The sequence below is a fragment of the Lepidothrix coronata genome, unplaced genomic scaffold (assembly GCF_001604755.1).
Source record: "Lepidothrix coronata isolate B3197 unplaced genomic scaffold, Lepidothrix_coronata-1.0 Scaffold226, whole genome shotgun sequence".
Taxonomy (NCBI): Eukaryota; Metazoa; Chordata; class Aves; order Passeriformes; family Pipridae; genus Lepidothrix; species Lepidothrix coronata.
In genome coordinates this window covers 736434-761885 of record NW_016690406.1, presented here as the reverse complement: position 1 = coordinate 761885, position 25452 = coordinate 736434, and the positions used below count along the sequence as shown (strand labels likewise).

Genomic DNA, 25452 nt, shown 5'->3' with positions numbered 1-25452 from the left:
GGTTCCAATCATTCACTTATAGAAAATAACCCTGAGTCTATTCTCAGTGCTGTATGTTCTTGTGATACTGGTAAAGAATTCCAACTAATCATGAACAATGTGGCTGAATGACCAAAATCACAATTTCCTCTGTCTCCATTGTCAAGCATCCTTCAAAATGTAGTTACCAACTAGTATTAACAGTATTTAAAAGTTGAATTTGTTCTATGGTGACACTTTCAAGATTTTTAAACTGCACTCAATGTATATCTACTGGAATATTAATTGCATGAAAGCACTTCTTTACTCAACAGGTCTCATTGCTTCTTTCAAGCTATATTTATTTAATTCAGGTACTCTAGGGATTTTTTAAAAATTCAATAAAGTCTGGACATTTTCAGTGGGGAAACTGACATCTCTTTTCTTGTGTATTATCAATACAACTGTTATTCCAGTGTCATCCATTCAAATGTGCTAGAGATGATGAGTTCTACAGTGATTACAGGACACCTGTAAACTCATTACTGCGAATGCTGTCCAAGAGTTAAAAAGCAACAGGATCAGCATCATGCTGTGCTATTTTGCAAGTGTAAAAAAGCCAGCTTGTGAATTTTAGATGAATGGTACTAGATGCATGGAGAAACTACACATTTGGTATTCTCCAACATTATTTCTAGAATCCCCATCCAGAGCAGAATCATACTTTATGGGAATTAAACCTAAGGAAGTTAAGAAGTATGACAAATCCTTGTGGTCCTTGCATTCTAGGAATTTTCATGATTACACCTCTGAGTGGGAAAACACTGGTAGAATATTACATATGAACAACATATACCATGTTTATTTGGAGAAAAACAAAAAACATTGAGAAGGAACAATACAGTCATAGTGCCTGTTTATTAGGGAACATTTTGCAAGAGCTATTCTTCTAAATTGTTTGGAAAACCTCAGCTTTTGCTATGAAAGACCTATGATGTCAAATAATTGAACTTTGTTTTGCCCATCTACAGTACTTTCATACCAAAGAGGCCTAATTTAATGAAAGGGGGTAGCAACTTACCCTTGGAAAGGGGATTTCGGCTTTTCGCTCTAGGGGAACGTCCTCCGTTGACAAGATGTCGAATGTAAAAATGTTTCCATCTCCACCACAGGTAATCAGAAACCTACCATCATAGCTAGAACAGATCCCCTGGATCTGGCCATCATCATTGTCATGTACATTGAGGGACCAGTATTTCTTCAGGGTATTCACTGAGAGGTCTTTTTTAGGGAGAGGATAAACACGCAGTGAGCCATCCTGCATCCCAAAAAACATCAGCGGACTGCTGGCACTGTCAAATAAGCAACGAGAAACAGAAATAGCAGACAACTTGTAACAAGTAAGCTCAAAACATGACACTTGAAAAGAGCTAACCTAGCTTAATAAAAGTCACTTTCCCAAGTTTGGAAGCTGGGAGCAAAGTATTTGGATCATTTAAAGTAAGTGTGATTCTGCTATAAAATTTTTGTCAGCTAACTGGCTGCTCAGGAATGTTCAAACATTTGCTACGCATCATGGAACTAGTCTCAACCCTGAGTTGGGCAGTGTAGAAGACACCAAGTTAAAAGCTAGAAAAGCAGTTTTTCTTCCCTGCTCCCAATTTAGTACAGATGGTGGTGAATGCAGCCAGCAGTACATTAAAGTCTAACTAAAACTGCCTCCTTTGATGCAGAACATGCCTCGTCTTACAGGGAACCTAATTCTGGGAGTCTGAAAATAATACACTCTTTTCATTCATACAGTTCACAGATGTCCAGAGAAGCCTATATTCTTCACACAAAAGGGATGGACTGACCCCTCTGTGTTCTCCTTGAGGGCTCTTTGCTAACTATGAAAAAGAACTGCTGTTCTGGGGATCACTATATGGCGGGACTTCTAATGGTTCACCTGGAGTTCTACAATCTAGGGTGTTTGAGTCCTAATCAGTACTTAATTAGAAATCAGACTTTTTCATCTTTGAAGGGCTTTTTAAATTATTCTGTCAGACACAAGGCCCAGCTACGTCTATTAGGAATTTTAAGTGAAACTCAATGCCAGGAAAACCAGAGAGACTTCCTGCATACTAGAGTTGAGCCACAATTAAAAAGGGACTAAGGAGCGTACACTCCTCCCTTCCAAGTTCAATTTCATCAAGCTTTATCACAGAGCTATCTGTCACATTACAGTGTTTTACCAGAAGGAGATTTGGTGAATGGGATTGTTGTCGGTGTCCTCAATAGGAATCACTTCAAAGGGTTCATCTTTCCTGTTTTCAGGGTCTTCTTCATGATCATGTGAGAATTCACAATGATAGAGAAATCCTGAGTCATACCCACCCTGAAGAAGAGGACCATAAAGAAAAGGTGACAAAAGAAAACTCACCAGGTAAATGAAAGCAGCTCACCAGGTAAATGAAATTTTCAGAATGATTCTATGATACGTTAGAAAATGTTACTTCCAAACACCTAAAGATCCTATTTATCCACAGACAAAAATCTGTCATGATCACTGGCATTACAAGCCATTCTACCAATATGTTAAGATTCTATCCTCTGCCTGTGAGGGAACAGCTTAGGCTTTGTGCCCATTCAAGCATCACCAACAGCGATACCTATTGGAAATTTACCAAACAAGCTGAATTGGAGTGACACTGATGGTTTATTTCACAAAGACCATGGAAACTATTAAGTATGAAGGGAATTCAATGTCCTAGAGATGGCAGATTTCAAAAAATCAGGTTTTTTGTAAGGCACTCATATGTTAAGGGAAGGTTGTCACATCATGCAATCCCATCAACACAAAGTAAAAACTGATTTACCAAGGAAAGCCAAAATTTTCCTGGTGTTGAATAAAAACCACAGAGGATGGGACTGGGTTCCTCTGGTATGTAGAGAGGTGGTAATGGCTCTTCTTCCGGTTCCTTTTCAGGTTCTTGTTCTATCTCAAGTCCCATCTCCTTTTGCTCCTTTATCCATTGAAGCCTTGCCCTCTCCTTCTCCTTCTTTTTTTCCTCTCTCCGTGCAATCTCCTCTTCCAGCTATTATAACAAGCAGAGAAATACAGAGATATGAAACTAAGGCACTGCACACATCACTGACTGAAGGAGTCTCATAAATCTAATCCAAGGTGGTCCTGGCATTATACATACGGAATATCTAGAGAAATCTCTTTTCTGTCAGCTAAGCAGAGATCAACCAGACTTCATGGGACTCTCCAGTGGAATGCCCCATTTCCCTTCTCTAAAGTTTTTTAACTCATGGTCCTTTGAAACAGAAATAATTCTGTATGAGAAGCAGACTTCAACATGTCTTCAGAGAGATTATTCCAAATATTCACCACTATGCATACTCCTTCTGCAGAACTCCTAAGTCCTGTTCTCTGCCTGCTCAGAAGAAAGAAAAGTACTAGGAAGTTGAACTCAAATTCCGAAGATCTAGTGCATCATTGATGTAGAGAAAAAGAGAGAAGCTGTAATGGACTTTACTTTTTCTTAACAATGAAGGGAAGATGTGCAGAGTTATTGAATCTTTTAAACTCCTTTTCCATTCAAGCCTACTGTAGCATAAACAAGTATCATTCTCTAAAACAGGATCTTCCTATATTAGGAAGATATTAGATAGCAAATCATAATGAAAGGTCTGGAAGGGATCTCAAAAGAACATTGTTTTTCCCGAAAGACAAAATCGGCAAAGCCTTAAATATTATCAGCTGATGTTTGTCTGATTTACCTTTTTAAAATCTCCTACTCTGGGGACTCTACATGCTAGGAAAACTAATTCAGTGCTTCACCACCCTTACTGTGAGAAATCTTCCCTTGCAACTTATCTAAAACATCCTTGTTGTAACTTGTTAATTACTGATATATTTCTAGAGGAAAATTAGAGCAATTAATATTCTTTCTCTCTGCAGAAACCTTTTCAATTTTAAAGATTTATAGTGTCTCCCAACAATATTCTTCTCTTTAGATTAAAAAAAAAACACTCAAAAAAACCCAAAAAGCAAACCCCAACAAAACTCCACAGATATTCTTTTAATCTTTCCTTTCATATGTATGCTTTGTGATCATTCTTGTAGATCTTCCCGGGGAAAAAACACCAAGAAATCTTCTCCTGAATAATGACTTCTTCCAAGTTACAACATGAAATGAAGCTTTGCCTGACATTCAGTAATACACCACTTTCAGTGTGATGTATGTTCTATTTGAATAAACAAACAACAACTTGTAATTTTAATGCTGAAGCACAGCCACAAATGGACTTTACCTAGCCTTCCCTTTCAAAAGCTTAGCAAAAATCCAATGATGCAATACAGGGACTAGAAACCTTTTTGGGTAGATTTTTCCTCTGGCACAACGAAGAACATGAAATTCTGCCACAGGAGAGTTTTTTACCTTGATTCGGGATTTGACACTATAAAAATGGAAGTATTGCATTGGCAGGTTTTTAATTTGATAGGTGGACACTGTATCCTGTTCCCCAGGGAGAGGGGCAGGAACCTGGACAGCAAAGCCATTCTCACAAAGGATTAGCAGTGTGCTCTTCTCCTGTATAAAAACACAAAAAACACAAATATAGGGCAGATATATATGAAATCAAGACTTATGAGAAAAAAAGTTAGTTAGCAGATGCACAGGGACAAAGCCAAATTCCAGCCACTCCTAACTGTGCTCTTATTTAAATGGACACTTTTAAATAGACATCAGAAACCAGTGAGCTTCTTTTATGCTATATGTGCTAGGCAAAGCTGAGGAATTGAAGAAGTCTTTGCCATGTACAAAGCAGTTATAATTCTGACATTGCTTAGCTTGGAAGCACCATGATGATATTTCGGGAGTTTGCTTAAATTAAAAGATGGATCTGACCAAAGAATTAGGAGCTGAGGTTTTGGGTTGATAATTGCATGAAATTTCATATGTTTCTATATTAAATAAATCCTTTATATCTTCAAGACTTGGCTCAGAGTTTTGCCAAATGCTATTTAGCTTTGAGTTTGCTTGTTCTTTGATAATACATGCCAAGTCCTTTAAAATGTAAAAGTTAGGAAGAATAGGTGAGGGTAATAATTATTTAGAGTTTTGAGATTTTAAAAGACAAGTGTGTGTTTAGTTTCAATGTGGAGAACAGAGAGATAGGTTTATTTTATCTGATCCATTACTAAAAATGTGCAAAAAGGGCATATTAGAGTTGCTATGGAAACCTTAACCAGGACTGATATGGTTCTTGTTTCTCTAAGATCTCAGTTTAAAAATGCATTCATTAAATGTAATGTATTTAATTACCGAGGTGCTTTTTAAAACACAAAAATAAGCAGTGTAACACTCAGATGCTTGTACTATGTTTAGCAGGTGTTCACATCTAGCAATGGAGACCTGACACTGGTAGACAAAACTACTCAGTCAGAATCTAACATATCCAAGATACAACAGGTGCTTTTTTAGTAAGTAGAAGTACCTTGTCTTCAAGGAAAGGGCTCAAAAATGCAACTATCATATTGAGATCTGTCACATCAGCAGTAAGACAGAATTCATACCAGTCCTTTTGCCAGCACAGTCTTCAGAAGTTGCAATGAACAAGCAGTAATACCAACACCTTGCCACTGTGCACCTGTATAGTGTATCTTGTCAGCATCTAAGTATAATGAACAGTCTCTTCTCTAAACAGGGATACTGTACCAACCAAAATTTCAGATGTTACCCTAACCCTACAATACTTTTTAAATATTAGCAAGAATCCATTTGGATATGTCCTGATACGCTTCAAACACAGAATGTGAATTCCAAGAAGCATCCAAAATCTTTCTTAATGTGGCCCAAAAGCTTTGCAAAAGCCTGTTTTAACATGGGCAGGAGTCACAGGCAGTAACACTCAAATAACCTCTTTTATCAAAGAAGACTAAGACCTTCCAAAAGATAAGGAACGAGATTGTTTCTTCAAGGCAGGAGCTCAAAAAGCATAGCAAAATCTTGTGGTTTGCATTATCCAAGGTCCAAAATACATCCAAAATGACAGAACCAGTGATACAGCTACACAGAATCTATCTTTCATGTTGAAGCAGCATGACGAACAAAGCAGCAAAACATCTTTTGCATTTTCCATAGAGAACACAGCTAGAGTCATGGATCTTCATCTATTTTCATTGCAAGTTCTTTTCAAAATTATATTTTAACACTGTAGGGAAGGAAAGAAAGCAAACATGCAATACTCACATGAGAAGGTGGAGACCACTGTAATGCCTGTACAGGCCCAGGGACACAGATAAATCCAACTGGCTTGTAGTCATCTTTAGCAGCAAAAAAGAAAACTGTTTTGTCTTTACTCTGAAGGAAAAAAAATAAAAAACAAAAATAAAGATGACAACTGAATCAAAGCTGACCAAAAATTCAAAAGACTATAAGCACTTTGTGATAGAAACGCAATACTTCAATTTTCTTTGTTGGTACTTAGAATTGGATTTCCATGATGATTACTGTGAGGAAATAAAAATCCTGCCCACGTTGCTCCAGGGCCGTGAATGCACCCATAGCCCTTAATTGCTCTCATGGGGCCTTCTCTGGCATCCCCAGCCATGTGCTTTCTGGCCATTGCTCTGGGAGTTCCTTTAAAGCTCAGGCTCAGGCCCGATTTTTCAGATAAGACAGCACAAGCTAATTTCCCCAGATAACAAGAAAATCCAGAACTGGTGCACAGCATAATTCACGGCAGCTTAAATCCTACATTAAGTGAAATGCATAGCAATTCGGCTCAAGGAACATGTAACTGCAAATGCACTGATCATGGCTGAGGACCAGCTTTTAAAAAGAGAGACCACATTAACTTGAAATCATCTCAAAGACTACCAGGCATACTGACAAACCGACTGGCTGACCCTGTGGTAAGGCCAAGCAGTGCTGGGTAGCAGCTGGAGTGCTGCCAAGGTGGTGTATAAAAGGACTTGCTTTTACTAATTCCAAGATCCCGCTAAACTAATTCCAAAATGAACCAAATCCATCTTCAAAGGGGATTACAGAATTCACACTAAACAGTCCAGTAATTCACAAAATGAATTGTGTGAACTGCACAGTTGCTTTCTTTCAGAAAAACAGATGTGAGTGCAAACAGATCCTTCTCCCAGCAGTGCAGAGAACTACAACGTGCAATCAACAGCAGTAACAGAAGTATAACTGTATTGTCGGTGAACAAACTTTACCTTGTCTCTTTAAACAATCTCTACATTTGTGGCTTAATAAAAATAACCAAAAGAAATTATACACACCCCTGTGGCAAACACATCTCCATTTCGTTCATATGCCAAAGCTGTAACTGCAGCAGAATGAGGTTTGAAAGCCTGTTTCAGATTTATCTCTGCCTTCTCTGTACTGGCCTGTTCTGCACGACCAGGCAGTAGTTTGGGATCATAAACTTCAATTATGCGGACAACACCATCTTCAAACCCCACAGCAACTAGACCTCCTGCAGGATTTACCTTTAAGTGAAATGAAAAAAAAAATCTCAGTGTACATCTGAGACCTTAGAAGAATCCATATGGCACATGCTCTTGTGTTTATCTGTAACTCATCTTACATACAAGTGTTGCTGAAGCACAAAGAACATTTCATACATGGGAAATGTTGTTAATTCTCTCTAATATGCTACTAAAAAGGAAGGGAGAGGATTGGGAGTTATTTTTTGGGTTGGGTTGTGTTTTGGGTTTTTTTAACTGGTAACGTCATTGAGACTGGAAGTATTAATGAGGATGTGGTTGTAATGTCTGAGGAAGAGGTAATTCATACTGACATAAAGATATATCAGTAGCTTCTTACGGAAAAGAGCTGGAACTCAAAACGGAATTATTATATTACTCTGAATATAATATTGAGCATCAAATATAGGTATGATTTTTGAAGAGGTGAGGGGACAGGCGTGGGTCTGGCTGACTCCATGTAAATTAAAGTACAAGTGTCAACAGGGACAGCTACTTGAGATGGAAAACAGGAGCTTTTATCGTAAGTCCTGTAGGTAAGCCAATTCCTACCAGTTAAGACATTCGAAATGTGAGAGAGAAAGGTTAGCAGAAACAGGCCTGTGTTTTAGCTGGATATAGCTGGACTTGCAGATTTAGGTGATATTAGCCATACGTAATAGTGCCTTAAAGTCATTTACAAGCTGAGCCAGCTCCAGACATGGCACACTAGAAATGAGACCAGAAGCAGAATTGCTGTGTAAAGAGGTAAATGTAAATGGATAAGCTTTATCCATTTGTCCAGATCCTGCTGAATGGCAGCACAACCCTTTGGAGTATCAGCCACTCCTCTTGGTCTTGTATCATCTGCAAAGTTGCTGAGGGTGCCTTCTGTTCCAGAGTCCAGGTAACTAATGAAGAATACTGGCACCCATAATGACCTCTAGGGAACACTGCTAGTCTCTAGCTTGATTTTGTGCTACTGATGCACCCCTTGGAGCCTGGCTATTTAGGCAGTTTTAAATCCATGTCACTGTTCACTTATCTAACATGTACATTGCTAGTGTGCCTATGAGGACATTATGGTATACAGATGCTCCAAAGTATGCTGGATTAAATTTTCTTAGATTAATAGCACAGATTTTCAGATACATTTGAGCACCTTAAGCTGGGTGTATCTAACGGGATTTTAAATGCAGTTAGGTAGACTAAGTATCCTTTGTTTCTCAGACTGTGTTATGTAACAACTTTCATAAAACTGAACTGAGTCAGTTTTGTGATGCTGTACAATTTATTGTGGCAGACAGCTTACCTCTTGAATGTACAGGTCATCACCTAACAGCATCCCAGAAAGGCTGCATGGCCAGAATTGTATTTAAAAAGCACTCTCCCAGTGTAACCCTCACCTTAGAAATTCAAGTAAGTACTTTCCTCCTAAACTTGCTTATAATTAATCCACCAGGCTTGCTACATTTCCTCAAGAACATAACTAGACACTATTTTAATTAAAATTAGCAAATATGTCTAAAAGCGATAGACTCCACACTCCACAAATGATCAGTTCTGGCAACAGTTTTTTATGATTTATCTCCAAATGTTTGTGGATTGTCTGGGCTGTCATTTCAAAATGTGTTGACTAACTCGTGTTAATTGACAATTACCCTGCGTGGGTTAAATAGAAGCTGTCAGTCTATAAACTAAGACTACTCTGCAGACTGCACACTGAGATCTGATTTTACAATCTCAGGAAGACACAAAGCAGGATACCTGATAATCCATAGTAAAGCCAAACTGTACACATACTATATACATACATACTACTCCACAAAATTATATGTATACTACTACAGTACATTCCACCATAGCCTAACAGTGACCTCTTTCATGTCTTGTTTGGTGAGCAGCTTTCTTGATGCTGGCAGGCTCATAGGCCCCTTTATGAATTTTTGTTAATATGCTAGCAAAAACTCACAACATATGGTGCCCATGTCAGTGCTGTTCCTCCTTGTTTAAACTTAATTTCACTCAGTTCAGTGTGGCTGCTGAAATCATAGATACGCACTGACCCTGTGTGGAAATAAGACAGTAAGAATTTCTTTCTTGCAATATCACTTACTATATAACTTACAGTATCACTTACATGTTAGGATTTATGGAGAACTGTCTATTTATTTGAATTAAAATCTGGATAGAATGTATTTTTTTCTCTTTTGAGTAACAAAATGCCTGCCTGGAAAGACATGATCGATGGTTACAGAGTACTACAGCTAGCATGGTGTTCATGAACAAAACATATTCTTTCTTCACTCTTTAACTTACACAGAAACAAGAGTTGTTGAGGTTAAGGATTGTAATAAGAAGTTCCATGCTGACCATCCACATGTAATTTTCAAGTAAGCACAGAACTGTGGCATACTGTAAGGAGTATCTGTACTGGCAACATAGGAAAAGACGATATGCTACTACTTGGGATTGCCTAGGGAGGAAAACATTTAAAGGGAGGAAAACGTTTAAATTAATGAAAATGGGAGATTGTCCACAGAAGATCCAGTTTCACCGGAGGTAAAATTAACAGATTCGCAGGCACACATTTTGGTTTGCATAAAATTCTATTCCAGCTGGCATATATCCAAAGTGTCATTTGTTCAACTGGTAGGAGTTTGTCTTCAGGCTAGAAGACATTGCATTGTAAAATACAGACAAATTACAAGATACTACTAACAAAAATTGAATTAAAAGACCTTATAGCATTTTCTGAGCAGTGTAAATGACATTGATGACATTGTTAATGTTCTGGCCAGCTGTTCTTCTTTCAAAGCACAAAAAAAGCTAACAGTGAGAGGCCTAAATGGCAATATTTATACAAGTTAAATAACTATGTCTATAACTACATGTTATCTGTTGTTGAGAGCATAATAGTTACTGCATTTTCTAAGAAAGACACAAATATTAATATTCACAATGGCTTACATAATGCCAGAGGTGTATGTAATCCCTTACAAAACAAAAATCCCAACACTTATCAATCCAGAGTCTCGAATACAAGTGCTGTTATTCAAACCAGATGTCTCAGATTTTCAGATGTTCCTTCAGAACAAACAGAATTTACAGTGTTTCCTATTAAAAACGTCTGTTGTTAAAATCCCGCGTTTTTGGGATGAAGCAGTCTTAGTGGATTGTTTCAAAACATTAATGATTTATTTGCTTCAACTATTAAAGAACTGTGCAGAAAGTGACTTTGCAAGAGCAAATACACACCTTCAGTATAAAACAGAACAGTTCCAAACCAAGCATCGCTGCTCCTCGAAACCAAGAATGACAGTGGTATGAGAGGAAAGAAAGAGTGCACTTACGGTCAAGAGCTGTGGTAGCCATAAGGTATGTAATGGGAGAGACACTAATGGCCTCAACCCTCCCAGAGTGAAAGGTACACAGGCACTCTGGATCATGGGTCTGCAGTGCAAAACAGAAGAAGAGGAATTCTGCTACATTCTACAGCTGCACTTACAAGGCAGTACCGGTCATTTCTGGCAAACCTGGAAAATCTAGACAGGTGCTCTTTGTGTGAACAAAATCTGGCAAGTACGAGATATCTATATGCAATTCCCTTTATTTTATTTAAATGTTCATAAGAAGATCACGAGCAAAATTAGCACGGAACATTTTGTTCATTTAAAAAGTCCATCATTTTCTATGTGAACATAAAGCGGAATGCCTTCTGTTAAGTGGTTTGAGGCTTGGAATTAATGTTTTAAACAATGAGCTGTTGCTCTGAAGGCAAAGAAAATGCTCTCAAGTTTGAGTTTATGCTGCCTGGGAAATCATTCATCATCCAAGGAATTCTAGGTTTTGCTATCCATTTTTTACATTAGTTTTTATAGTATGGTTTGTAAGTCTTTATTCACCATAAAATTCTTGGAACACATTTTACTTTTCACAACAGAATTTTATTCCACTCATGGGGTTGTTCCCGTTTACTTTAATATGCTTGGGAGCAAAAATTAAATGCCCCCTTTTTTCACCCATGTCATCTATTTCTCCATCAAAAACAACTCCAGCAGTAACACTGGTTACCAGTAGGCTAAAACATGTCAAGTGTGTTTCATCTTCTCCTTGTTTTTTCTATTCTTTCTGTCATTTAGAGACAACAATAAGGATTGTTTCAAACACCTATTTAGATAGGCTATATCAACAGTCCTTCATTTCCTGTATCCATGCAACTTTCAGTTAGCAGTTTATGCAAATAAAACTTCTTTAAAGTAGCTTGAATTTGGCAGCCAAAATTTCAGGAATCAAAAATCAAATTACTCTTTATAATCCTGCACAACCCTTATAATCAATTACACTTGAAATTTTTAATGAAAAAAAATATGTTTCAATGCTAAAATTTTCAACTGAGCAACTTCATAAAACACAAATTTTATTGCAGATGCAACCAGTATATTTAAAGGATGCAATAGGATATGGTTCCTATTACAAAGGAACTGAAAAAATCAGAAGAAAGAAAAAACAAGCTTACCATATTTGAAAAAGTCAAATCCAGCTTCCAGATTGCTCCATTTGTATCCTACAGAAGGAAAAACAAAACGTGTAAATTACATATTTTCAGACTCAATTTAGAAATAAAACTGCACACTTAAAAATTCCTTAACAAATATCACTGTGAAACAGAAATGACTAAATGTGATTATGTTGGTCCTATGCATCCCATCCATGAGATCATGGTAACAGAACCTGGACAATACTTTTTGGCATTTTTTTATTCTTATGCAGTTCCGGCTCTGAAAGCTAGAGTCTCACATGTTACTATACACTAAAAATACAGCATAGCATAACATAGCATAATTCAGCTGGGAGGGACGTACCAGGAATCTAGATGATCTAGGATCATCTAGTCCAACTACACGGCCACTTTAGGGCTGACCAAAAGTTAAAGCATATTATTAAGGGCACTGTTCTCTTAAATGCCTCTTAAACACTGACAGGCTTGGAACACAAACCACCTCTTTAGGAAGCCTGTTTCAGTGTTTGAAATAATAAAATTATATATGTGAGGGGAGAGAGAGACTGAGAGAGAGAGAGAAATTTCTATATATCCAGAAGAAGATTGAACTCTACCAAAAAGAAATGCACTGATTTGTAATGGACTCCTGCTGTTACCACAGAGATATATGTACTTGAGTGCATCTTACCTGAGCATACCAAACAGTCTGTCCCTGGTCCTGAACTTTTGACATGAAATTCAGGCTGACATTCTTGCCAACACAAAGTTCATTCATAGGCTCCACCTCCAGTAACCCTGTCTCATCCACAGAATCAGCACCATCTATTATCTCAAAGTTCCACACCTTCATGGAATTGGAAGCATTTAAAAAAAAAAAAAAAAAAAAAAACAAAAACAAAACAATACTTTTTTTTGTAAGGCCAGGTTGTTTTCATACACAATTGATACAGAAATTCAAAATTATAAGAAAGCAAAATCACTGCTTTGAATGTAACTTAGAACAGTGAGAGTAGCTTAAATTCGGCCCTGGCCCTAGCAGAGCTATACACGGCAGCTTCAGAACTATAGAGAGTAAGTGATATGTGTGGGCTCTCGGCGTTGCTGAGGCAGCACAAAAGAATGGGAAATATAACACATCCATGTTCTGCTCTGTGGGATAAGGACAGCTCGTTTATAATCAAGTGAATTTTTCCTAATGGGGTAATACCAACTTACAAAACACAACAACAACAACAAAAACTCTAGGGCGTTTGAAACCATCCACTGTCTATAACAGTCAGTTTCCCATTGATTATCTGGGTCATTTCACACACCAGCAGAAGACCCATCATGTCTTCCCTTAAAGAGCAGGCAAAGAAAATTCTTAGTTAATTTCTGTGTAATTTTAATGTTAATAATCTGAGCTTTCAAATACTCAGAAAATTAATTTCAAATATTCCTGTAGTTTATTATTTATTTTCTAAATACCACCACATGCCTCGATAGTCCTGAAAATTTTAAAGAATGACAAAAACTACATGTGAAAAAAATGTTAGAATGCAGGCAAGAACAAAACAGGTAAAGAACAGCTGAAAATCACTTTGATTTACTAAAGCAAAAGGTGATTTACTTATTATTGTTAAACGGGGAATGCTTTGTGAATGCTGTTCAATTCAAACATACACTGTGGAGATACGCTCCTATTTTGTTTGTTTTAAAAATTCATTTTCAGAAACTACACTTCAAAATTTCCTCCAAAAACCTGCCAAAGGAAATACGTAACCTTTACCTGTTGACCATATATTTGCATACCTAAAGGCAGAGCAGAAGGAAAACTCACCCGAATGAACCCATCTTTTCCAACACTGATAAGTTCTCCCTCCTCAAGAACTAACTGGTTGACAGGGCCATGGTGACAGGGCTGGTGTCCCTCTCGACAGAGCTCTACTTTAATGAGGCCCCCTTCCCAAAGCAGCAAGTTGCCCCACTCAGTTCCTGAGACAACCTTCAATGCAAATGAAGATAAGCACATAAGCATGTGCACTTAATTGTGCAGAAATACTGGCAAGAACCCAGTTAACATTTGTGCCTTCCTTCCATGAAAGCATTAAATCAATAGCAATGTACAGATATTCGCAAGAGAAAATATAAGGGGTGAGAAGGTTCAACCTTTCAGCAATGTGACATAATTTGCATGCACTGAAATGGTTAAAGATTAGGACTAACAGTCTTTGTATTTCTGTAAACTAATGTTTTCACTACCCCATTAGAAGACCCTCAGCTCTAAGCCAACAGAGATCTTTAATCTGTGAATTACAGCACTAACCGTATTTTTCAATTATTATAAAGCCAGACAGGTTTGGGGTTAATTAATGCCAATGTTGTATGATCAAAACAAGAGTCTAATATTATATTATCATCGAGGCTCTAATTCAAATCACTTTGAATCAAATAGTAACTCTCCAATTTATGTAGTAAACTTTATATCAAAACCTAAAAGGGAATATAAAATCTTTTCTTTTTCTTTTTGTCATTTTTTCTTACTTACCTTCCCATCAGGGAGCTCCACAAAACCTAAAATGTCGGACACTGCTGTTTTTCCAAACCTGCCCAAAGCTCCTTGTAACTTGAGACCAGTTAATGTGAGAGCCATCTTCCAGAACCTGAGTATAGAAACAATATCACTCTCTGATATAAGATTTCTTACACACTCTCCAGTCCCTCTTAGATATTTCAATACTGTTACTAAGGCTGTTCATTTATTACTATTTTTCACAGGAGAACTTGTGTTTTTTCTTTTGAAAATGAAATAAAGCTTTGTAACTAGTAACTAATATTTCCCTATACAACACCTATGAAAAAGCTAGGAAAAGCATTTGGAATGGGCAGAATGAAGATTAAATTACAATTTAAACTTAAGAAGTGTAAAATCAACTGCTACATCTTTCCAGCTACAACCCATACCTATAGTTACGGATACCTATTTTATTCTTGCTGGCTCCAGTGTATGATGCTCAGCCTTGCAAATCTAAGGGACTAAGGTCTTCACCAAATGTCATACAAGTACTCTCGTGGACTTGAACCGTACTATAAAACCTTACCAAGCCAAAGGTTTTATCCTAGGTCTTAATAGTTCTTTTTTTAAGTTACTGCATTACAGAAAAATTAACATCTACTGCAATTAGGGATCGTACACTGTGTGTGCAGAAGATAGTGTTGGAAATTGAAATCTGAGATCACATTTGGGTGAAAGGTCATGTTTATCATGTCATAAAAGCTGTGTCAGAGTTTATTCATAGCATTTTAGCTCAAAAGAAAGTTTACAGGAGAGTTTGTTTTGTCAGATTTCCATCAATAATGCATTCTAAACCACATTTGCTCTGGGTCTAAATAAGTAATTTGCTATTTCAGACCCACTTTGCAACTCCACTATAAAGCAAATCACAGATTTTGATCTGATTCCTCTGTCAAAATTCCAAGAAACTTTAGATGCATTACAATTTTAAAGGTATCATTTTTATTACAATAGAATCACATTCATATCTTAAGTCTCTGCTGTGTTAACATTGAGTACTGGATAAATACAGAATACAAAACTAGAGCTTAAAGTTCTTGTTTATTTTTTATTAGGATCCATGAACTTATCAGAGAAGGGAAGAATATCTTTGGTAAGCCTTCCTTGGAGGCTTTTGGTGGGATCAGAGGGTTTCTGATCGTTGACTTGGCAACCAGCTCCAATGGCTGCCCAAACAGCAGATGACTTCGCAAAAGGTAGAAAGCCCAGAAGGCACAGAAGGCATATATGCTATGTTACCAGCTTGAAGACATGTATATATAAATATTTTTATTACTTCTCCCCAGTGCTTGTTGAAATTACAAGAATGGAGCCAGTGGTACCGACATTTAACATCAAGCATCACCCTTTTTGGACACTGAAGGTGTTAAAAGGCTTGTTTGACTGGCTGAAGGATTTGAACTTCCCCATTTTTGTAATTGTAATGCCCAGGTAAAATAGCATTCCTCATTGGTCCATGTTTGCCAATGATACATTCCTGTTAGTCATTTTCTATATATTATGACTTCAGAGGTGATATGTACTAATCCTAATCAGTAAACTTACTTGATGTGTCCTGATCCAGATGTAGTTAGATGCTCTTCATTATCAGCAGAAAATCTGACCTTGTAAACATCCTGTGCAAAAGCTTTTGACCTCAACACAATCTCTTCTTGTTTCCAGTCCCAAATAGTCAGCATGTAGTCAGGGCTGCTCCCAACAGTGGCCAACAAAGTGCCAGCACGGTTGAAATCACCAAAAACGTAGGCTTTCTCTGTTCCACCTGAAGAAATGTACAACCTCAATACGTATGCACAGGAAAGAGGTAGAAACAATATGAAAATCTACTCAGAAGGAGCTCAATTTTCACTGCAATTATTTTTTTCAATAGTTAATAGCTCTTGGTTGGCTATCTACCAAATAAAAGTTTCCTCCCATGCAATAATGAAAAAGCTTGAAACCAGTGTTTTCTATTTTTGCTGTGAAGGATTTAAACATTGTATTTCCTTCTAAACTTCAAGTGACCCACTACTCCATCTGCTGAGATCTATAAACACTAGCCCGTCTGTGTAAAATGAAAACAGAACTTTTTACACTACCTTGAAGTATTCTGTAGGGCCTCAGTGAAGGATATTTGTAGATGATAAGGTTTGGCTTCTTTCCTTTTTCTCCTACTGCAAAGTACTGCTTAGTAGGGTGCGCCTTGAAAAAGCAAAAGTCCTGTTGCATGCTGTAATGACACCTTTGTCTCTATCCTGCTAGTTATTGAGTTATTGTATTTTCTCACTTAGTAGTCAAAACATACTGCCATAAATTCTAGGTCGCATTTTTCTGTGCATTTATTCTGAACAACTGCTAATCTATTGCTCAATATAAGAATGAAGCCACTATGCACACAAAATGGTGTATTGCACATATATTCGGAGCCATGACAAAATGTGAAATAACTTGCTTTATGATGCATTCTTTTACTATTCCTACCTCACTCAACCCTCGCTAGCTAATCTTTCCATAGCAGCATTTGTGTCAGCAGCCATTTTCTTCTGCAGCCATCAACTTCAGCAGACAGCTGCCGAAAAGCCATCCTGAATGACACTATTCTGAAGATGTAAAAATGTACACTTATTCCCCAGAAAAGGCTGCTTACAATGAAGCAGAACAGTCTGAGGCTGGTAATCGGAAAGCCTTGCTCATGTGAAATAAAACTGAGAGATGGCAGAGCTTTCACAGGGGAAGGTGCTTCAAATTCAGAGATAGCACTTGAAAGTTCAAGCTCTTGGTAAGTTCACTAGAGTGAAACCAGATACTTTTTACCTTCACTTGTATAGGAACTTGATTTTCTAAATTTTAATACTAGTATCACTATGACTAGGACAGATTAAGTGTTAAAAAATAAGAGTTGCTATAAGCCAAAAGGTTTAAACAAGAAATTAAATTAATTAAAATTAAATCAATTTTATTTTATTAATTAAAATTAATCCCAGCTGGCACTTGTCAGTCTTTTTAGGTACCTGAGTCTAGGATTGAGGTGTGCAGATATTTATCCTCTGCCAATTATATTGGTGGGATGAGTAGCCTACACTGCATGGTTCACACACTCCTCTAATCAATACTGTACTTTCTTACATATATGCATGTGCAGCTGTAGAAATCTCCCATATCTGGCAACCAAGCAAACATTTTTTTTTCCTAGAAAGAGACCAGCATTCTAAAGCAAGAAACAAGAGCCATACTGCGATAAATCCAATTCCACCACCACTGCTGCTCCGGAGATATCTCTGAGATTTAGTTTTCAGATCCTGGATCACCACCTGGTTGCCTGCTATATACAGCAGTTTTTGGCTATCCATCATCTGCAGGTTTACGGTTCTGGTAGACTCATATCCAAAAGAATATCTGGGAACAGTCCAATAAGGAAAAGATTAGACACTGCCTTTCTAGAAAAGTTTACTAAGTGGATAGGAATGCTTAAACTGAAACTGAAATGGGAATACTGAAACTAGTGACTAAAAACCTGATGGCAGGAGATAGTTTTCTTCAGTAAACAGTGAAAAAATATATTATGCCTCTATAAGTGAGAGGAAGGCACAAGTGAAGGCCTTCTAAAGTTCACATTCCATCCTTTCATCTCCACCACAGGCCACATCTCTTGCTTCTGTTGGATCCTTTGGAGCTGCAAGGAATTCATATTCTATCCATGTTCTCTTTTCAAACAAATGTGAGAGATGTGCATCAGATTACTAGAAACTGTTCTACAAACAGAGAGAGCAAACCAAGAGATCAAACCAAGGCAGCTTTCAAGCTCACTTCTTAAACATTTATAGGCAGATGTAGACAAGGGAAAATCCAGTCTTCAACAGCAACTGAACTATGTTTGCAGAGAAAACCAGCAGCACATACGGAAATCACGTATCATATCCTACTTGACCATACCTAGCACAGGATTTATTGTAGCTCTTAATTGATGGGCATCATTTCCTTCACTCTACCAGTTTAGATCTTCTGAGCACCAGACTACAAATCTACCTGGTTTCTTTCTCACTTCCCCCTTAGTAGTTCTGTGAGGAACTGTGAGCTACACAACAGCTCTTCTGCCCTCCCCTCAGTTTCTTGTGTGGCTACACAGAAAGGGAGAGCTTTGCAGTGGACATTCTTATGCTAGTCTTCTGCCTGGTCACATTAGCTTGTCCATGATCTAGTTCTACAGGAGTACTTATGATAGTAAGCACTTTGTCTAGTAAGAAATGTTTGAGATCAAGACAATGTCTAAGATTAAATTCACCCAGAACCATAACTGGTCAGGATTCTTACCTGTGTCTCAACCAAAGGCATTCCACTAATGCCACATAGGCTATTTCAAATTTGACAAATACAATTTTAAGAGTACATATTAAATATCACTAGCTTTGAATTTGCACAAACTCAACAGAAAGGATACTTAAGAGTAAGGAGGTTAATGGGTATCTCAGAGTTTTCAGTGACAAATGGTCGTGAACGTATATCTTCATAATTATAGCAGAAGGTTTCCGAGAGTTTCCTTTTTACCTCCTCAGGCTTTTGTTGTTTTTCTGAGGGTACTTCACTCTTCCCTTGGTCTTCTGACTCACCTTCGGCATCTCAGAAATGGGAACATAATGGAAATTTATATTCACCATAAATTTTACGTTTCTTGCTGATATTTCCACCTAACCTCAAAAGGGGAGGAGTCACACATCCTTTGCCTTCTTTGACAGAGTACCAAGTACTTCATGGCTCAAAACAGGGGTGCCTTGTCTTAGTAACTACTGGTCCTGGGAAGATCTGTAACAAATTCTCTCTCTGGCAGAAAAAATCTGAGACTGTTTTAAGAACATTGATTTTAAAACTTAAAGACTTACCAAAGCAGCTCAGTTGAGGTTTGCTTTAGGTCTCAGCTTTAGAAACCAAATAAATTTGAGTGTCTCTTTTCAACAGCTATTGAATGCACATTGTTGTACAAAACAATTAGTAAAACCACATATAACACACCACAAGAAGACACCATTGTCCTCAAAAAGGCACACTGATAATATGTGACCCAGGGTAGTTCTTTGCTGGATTGCAGTGCACAGTGCCATCAACTTAACCTCCAAGTAGTGGTAAGCATTTGTTGAAAGTAGTTTCCAGTTGGATATCTCAGGACAAATCCCCATTATCTATTTTGTAAGCTTTTAATGCTGTCCTCACCTTTTTCTCTCCTAGGTGTTCCATGAGAAACAACCAAAGGGATCAGAGACCAGCCATGGGAAAGAGTAAAGTTAAGTCAACTGAAGGAGAGCAGAGAAGCTCAGTCACTGTAACTTGATGGCACTGGCTGAGATGCTGTTCATAATAGTAACAGTGAAAAAAATGAAAACTAGAAAGCACTGGGGTTTTTAAGTTTGTGCCAACATCTCCTCAGTGGACAGCAGTACTCAGCAATGCTCTCAGTGTCTGACTCAACTTGCTCCACTTCCTCCTGCTCCTCTGCAGTTGGTGATTCCTTTGGAATACTATTTTTGTTTTCTTCTGCAAAGTATAATGGGGATCACTCTCCTAGGTATGAATTTCTTGGTCTTCTTTGCTCACCCATGCCATGTTAAATAAATACATAGGTCTGCAGTAGTAAAAAAATCCCATCTGTCCAACAATGGACTTCCTGCTGTTAGCATTAAGTGTAGGGAGAAGCTTGCTTCCAAAAAACAGTAATTTAAAACTTAGGGGAAGGAAAGAAACACATCCTATAACAGGAAAAAAGGTATAATAGAAAGATCAAACAAATGCCAAAAGTAACGCAGCGATACATAAAGAAATTCTTCCAAAGCGGATTTTGTTATCCGTGCTACCTAGATGTTGTATGTTAGATGACACGCAGGACATCTGAAATAGACACTGGACAGGCATTGCAAGATGAAAAAGATGTTAAAAAGAGAAATATGGGCCTCTGGCTGAAAGAGTCTGGTGGAGTCAACAACCTTATTGCAGCATTAGCTACAGAGACAGGCCTAAGCAACAAAAACTTTCAGGGGAGGGACTTTGTGAGCTGAGGGACAGCAGGAACTGCAGGTACAGTGGTTAGCCCAGAACTTCACTTTGACCAGAGTCAAAATAAAATTGGGCAACACCAAGAGCAGAAACTGGAGATGAACATTTACTATTAAGGAAACAGTTAGTGGTGGGAGAAGACAGAAGCTACTGTAGGTTCAGTATTGAAATCACTATATAATGGGCAGAAATACTCACGGACACCACTAGGATCGTCCTGTTCACCTTCTGTTGGTTCCTCGTCATCTCCCTCCTGTTCCCTTGGAAAAGATGGCATGTCCTCTGTACCTGGTGGTGGTGAGGAGGAACCTTTACAATTTTTGCATTCATCTGCCATTTAGGCTATTTTCATTTCCTCTCCAATGCTTTGAGATTCCCAAAGATAATATTTGCCTTCTGTCTGTACACAAACATGGATAACCCAAAGATATGTCTTACTTTGTAAAGTGAATTAATTGGTTCAGGTTTCAGGACTCCAGGCTTTGCATACAGTGCTATAGAAAGACTTTTATCTAAATACTGTGAGCTGATTTAAACTGATTTAAATGTTCTGGGCTTCCCTTTAATATACTGTGTGGGGAGATCTGTTTTTGAGACAACAAGACTATTCTTTCACCTTTCTGGTGGACTTCACTAAACTATCAGGATGTACACATTCTGAGAGTATCTAGTATCTCGAATGGAAAAGCAAGAGAGATGAATCTTTAAGAAAAAAATCATCTTTTCTTCAACACATTCTATAATAATAGAAAATTAATTTAAGAAGTTAACACAATTTTAGAAAATTTGAAAATTTTAAACAGCTTAATAACACCTCCCCACACATGATTTTTCATCTTTCAGACTACCACTTTCAGAGTGCTACAATTTCACTAGTTACTATTATCCTCTGGAGTGGAAAATGTCCAAATTTTTCATATAAAAACCAAAAACATTGACCATTTTTATAAAAGTCTCAGAAAGAAGCAAAAAAAGCGTAAGGATTGCTCTTATTCTAATTTTGTTCTACCTTCCGATTTCAAAGGTGTTCTCCATTTTCAAATAAAACACCTTAAAATGAACATTGGAGCAATTTTTTACAGATATTACAGTTATAAGCTATCAGAAATCAGAAAATTCAGAAGTTGAACATAAAGAAACCTAAATATTCAGAATATGAAATATAGGCAGGATGCAAGCAGATCTCTCTTTATTTGTAAGCATGACTGATAACAAGGAAAAGTTCCTAAATATGCATTTCCTGTTTCTGGGTTTGGGTCAGAATCCACTTGGGAAAAGACATTTAGAGGAATTTCAGACTTTTCAGATATTTCAGGAAAGGCAAAATGCCCAAACATAATGACATCCTATAGAAGGTCAATGAGGACAAAGAAATATGGTAGATATGTCATTCTTGTCATTAGATATCCAATCTTCATCCAAGGATTCTGAGTCTGTGCCAGAGTCTGACTTTCCTGCATAATCTCACTTAAAAATTACGAATGAGCTTTTATCCCTCAGCAGTGCTGACAAAAACTTGAAAATAGACATTCAGAAAGTTTTACATTTAGAAAACAAATGAAAACAATTGTAATATATCTCAATATATTTAAATGAAATTCATGAGTTTTTAATGGGGTACCAAAACTGATATCACTGAAGTTGAAGAAATAGTTGTAGACTATTTGCATAAATACATAGCAGAGTGTTCAGAGACCTGAATTCTAATTCCAAACCCAGTAATGACGTGTACAATTTGTATCAGCCATTTCACCTCTGGCTGTCTCAGTTATCTCCTGTGAAAAATGAGATAATGATACTTACCCATCTTAGCAAAATGTTTTGATATCCATAGAGAAAAGAGCTATAAAATTTCAAATTATTGTAGCTAATTAGAAATCATTTATCTTCTAAAAATTAAGACTATCATAGTTTTCATTATAAATTAATTCCTATCTGGAAAATGCTTTAGGCTGAAAGAGGGTATGAACATTTCCGCCTGCACTGATATCTGGGCTCTAGTTAAAGAAATCTATTGCAATGTCCATTGTGCATATTATTGTGATAGCATTCAAGCACTCTGCCAAAACAAACTTTGAATTTAAAGGCTCAGAGCTGGCTCAAGGGGGTAACATGTCTACTGTGGCTGCAGATTGTGGGTTTCATGAGTTGGCTGATCCAGAAAATTTATGTGCGGGTTCACCATGCCAAAAACACGCATTTCTCTGAGTGTTGATTTTCCTCTCCTGTATGTTTTTTTTTGAGACAGATTTCCTAAATCAGAAAGAATTAAGGCTTTTGATACTGAAAACTAAGACAGTGGCAAGTAGAACTGGTGTGACAAATCTAGTGGAGAAAAAACAAGTTAGCAGTTAAAATTTTTCTGCCAACACCTGACCAGGGCAGCATATTTTTCCTTCAGTCCTAGTAAATCAAGACACTGACTTGAAACACTGTACCAGATCCACATCAGTTCCATCATTTATAAGAACCTAATCAGGAGTGAATTCCGGTTTTCCTTGTTTCAGTGGCCGGTGCTGCAAACTGTGAATTTCAGCAAAGCTTCATTTTCTTTCAAATTGCCTTTCTCTCAGCTTGTGTTCTCAAAGGCCACAGAATGGAGAAATGTGTTCATTCTGGTATATGCTTTCGGTTATTTCAAAACTAAAATGTTTTTGGCAATTTTGCTCCCACACAGAATCCCTACATATGGGAGCTTCTCAAATATTCTCATCTCAGACAACTGTCTCATTTATTCAAATACAGCATAATTAAATGAAATGGGTGTTTATTTGGTAACACGTAAACAAATTCAGTGAGATGACACCACTTTCTTTCTAGTTTGTCGTCCTACACTTTTCATCTTTTCAGAAAAAAAGATGTTTAAATGTGTAAGCCTCATAAATGCAGTTCTTGCTTTCATAAACCCTGTGACTGACGCTTCAATTGCATAAAATACATCAAATTAAATAATGATCAAAATGCAGCCTATAGTTTTACTGTAGAAACAGAACATATCTAATAGTTATTTTAAGCTGTCTCTGCCCTACTATTAAGCAAGTGTGCTTAAAAGGCATCACCTATCAGCTTTTACATTTACAGAAGAGTGATAATTCTGTCCATTAATCCAGGATATGTAGAAATAGGGAACTATTAATGCTGAACATAACTGCAGTGCTATTAGTACCAGCAACAAGCAAGAGATTAAAAATTAATCTCTACATGGTGCTACTTCTTCAGGATTTTATTTTTTGGTTCACCCTAAAATATGCCATTTTTTGTAGAAAAGCTTTGGCCACTGGTGGGCTTTGAAAAAAAAAAAAAAAGACATTTGGTCTTTCTTTCAGGAGAGATTGCCTTGTGTATTACTCCTTTGTCTTTATTCCACATGAAGGAATTCAGTTTGTCCCAGGACTTCCAATCCTGACTCCTCTTAGCATTGCACTGTGATCCTTAAAGGCTACCACACTCTGCTCTTTCTGACCAGAAGGTAACACTGGCCTAAAATATGGCTGCAAAATTTGGCTGTCATGAGGGGTGTATGCCAAGAGGAACTGCATATTAATCATCTCTTCCAGGATGAGGCATCTTCTTCAAGTCTAGCTCTGCTTTGGATGTGTCAGATTTCTCCCCATCTGCCAAGTCCTGCTCGTTTAACTCACTTTCAAATACAGTCTCCTGTCTCCTCAGCACTTCTTTTCTGAATCTTCCATTTCTTTATGAAAAACAGCAGACCAGTGAAAAAATCTCTTAGCATTCCTTTTAGCCTTCAGACCCCATCAGAGTACATCAGCAATTTATTGGGCTGATGATGAGCACAAAATGTGCAAGCAGGAGAGTTCTGCAAAATTTTTTTGAGTTCACTCAAAAAATATTGAAGTCTTTTAGTGCTTATACACACAAAGAAAAATATCTAAGTGTAAATCAGGCATAGCTAACCAGTGCTGTCTGTTAATCATTATCCATCAGCATTACTACAGAATTAGTAATGAAAGTCAGTTTTAGGCAAGCAACCTAAGATCCCAAGGAAAAAAATTCTGTATGAGAGAACATTGCTGTCTCTTTTACAACAGCTAGAAGACTTGAGAGCAAGGAGAAGAAGAGAAGATATCAATTCTCACAACAGTGAAGTCTATAAATTATTTACTAGTCAGAGACTGAGACAGCAAGGAAAAAGCTACAAAGCTGGATCTAGACACACCATCTTTACCATAGCCCCATTGTCTCTTTTTCCCCCCAACAGAGAGAGAAAACAGGTAGATGGAGAGCCCTGCTTAGAACCTCACTATTGCTATGTTGCACACATGCAGAATATTTTTTTATAAAATTAGGAGAAATAAAACCTAACTCTAATTTCCAATTTACACCTAAAGTAGCCCTCTCTATGATCCACGTCCTAGCTCTGTCTCATGCAAGCAACCGTTTCAAGTCTCTTAAAGTGTGCCTTGTGAATAAAGGTTATCAGGTTTTTATTAAGCAGAAACCAGAGTGGGTGACATCACCAGTTACTTATTAACTTAGAGCATAAAGGAAAATCATAAAAACGAGTATGAGAACAGTGCCACAAACGCAACAAGTCATAAAATTAACTGCCTCGCACGTGGTAACGAAAACCCAACAAGTCCCACATTTCAGATGAAGTCCAGGATGTGCTGCAGGACAGTCATTCCTGTCTTGCAGCGAGTCCCAAAGGGGCAGGCAGGGGACACCCGGCGCTCCCCAGGGGCAGCAGGGGAGGGCGCCTCAGAGGGGCCAGGGGGAGGGTGCCTGGCACGGAGGCGCTCCGGGGAGCGCAGTGCGGGTGCATGAGGAGAGGGGCTGCCGGGCACAGCCGCAGGGAACCTGTGGGCCCCCCGAGGGGCGGCGTGGGGCCGGAGCGACCCCGACCCTCCCACCTCCCCGTACCTGGGGCCGGCTCCGCCGCGGCGTTACCGGTCTCCGGGCAACGGGAGCCGCGGG

General features: G+C 37.9%; 1 protein-coding gene across 1 annotated transcript in view; it reads right to left on the bottom strand.

Moving 5' to 3' along the window:
• Positions 1-25437, bottom strand: part of CFAP44 (cilia and flagella associated protein 44) — a 43433-nt gene extending 17996 nt beyond the window's left edge. The window contains exons 1-18 of the mRNA XM_017834014.1: positions 25399-25437; positions 20713-20802; positions 18911-19088; positions 17706-17868; positions 16572-16674; positions 16039-16255; positions 14467-14581; positions 13759-13923; positions 12628-12783; positions 11955-12002; positions 10789-10888; positions 9408-9502; positions 7250-7459; positions 6204-6314; positions 4389-4541; positions 2817-3035; positions 2193-2335; positions 1040-1310 (exon numbers count right to left, since the gene is read on the bottom strand). Coding sequence (XP_017689503.1) covers positions 1040-1310; positions 2193-2335; positions 2817-3035; positions 4389-4541; positions 6204-6314; positions 7250-7459; positions 9408-9502; positions 10789-10888; positions 11955-12002; positions 12628-12783; positions 13759-13923; positions 14467-14581; positions 16039-16255; positions 16572-16674; positions 17706-17868; positions 18911-19088; positions 20713-20791 — 2526 coding nt within the window. The 5' untranslated portion in view covers positions 20792-20802; positions 25399-25437. The remainder of the gene's footprint in view (positions 1-1039; positions 1311-2192; positions 2336-2816; positions 3036-4388; positions 4542-6203; positions 6315-7249; positions 7460-9407; positions 9503-10788; positions 10889-11954; positions 12003-12627; positions 12784-13758; positions 13924-14466; positions 14582-16038; positions 16256-16571; positions 16675-17705; positions 17869-18910; positions 19089-20712; positions 20803-25398) is intronic.
• Between the last annotated feature and the right edge of the window lie 15 nt (positions 25438-25452).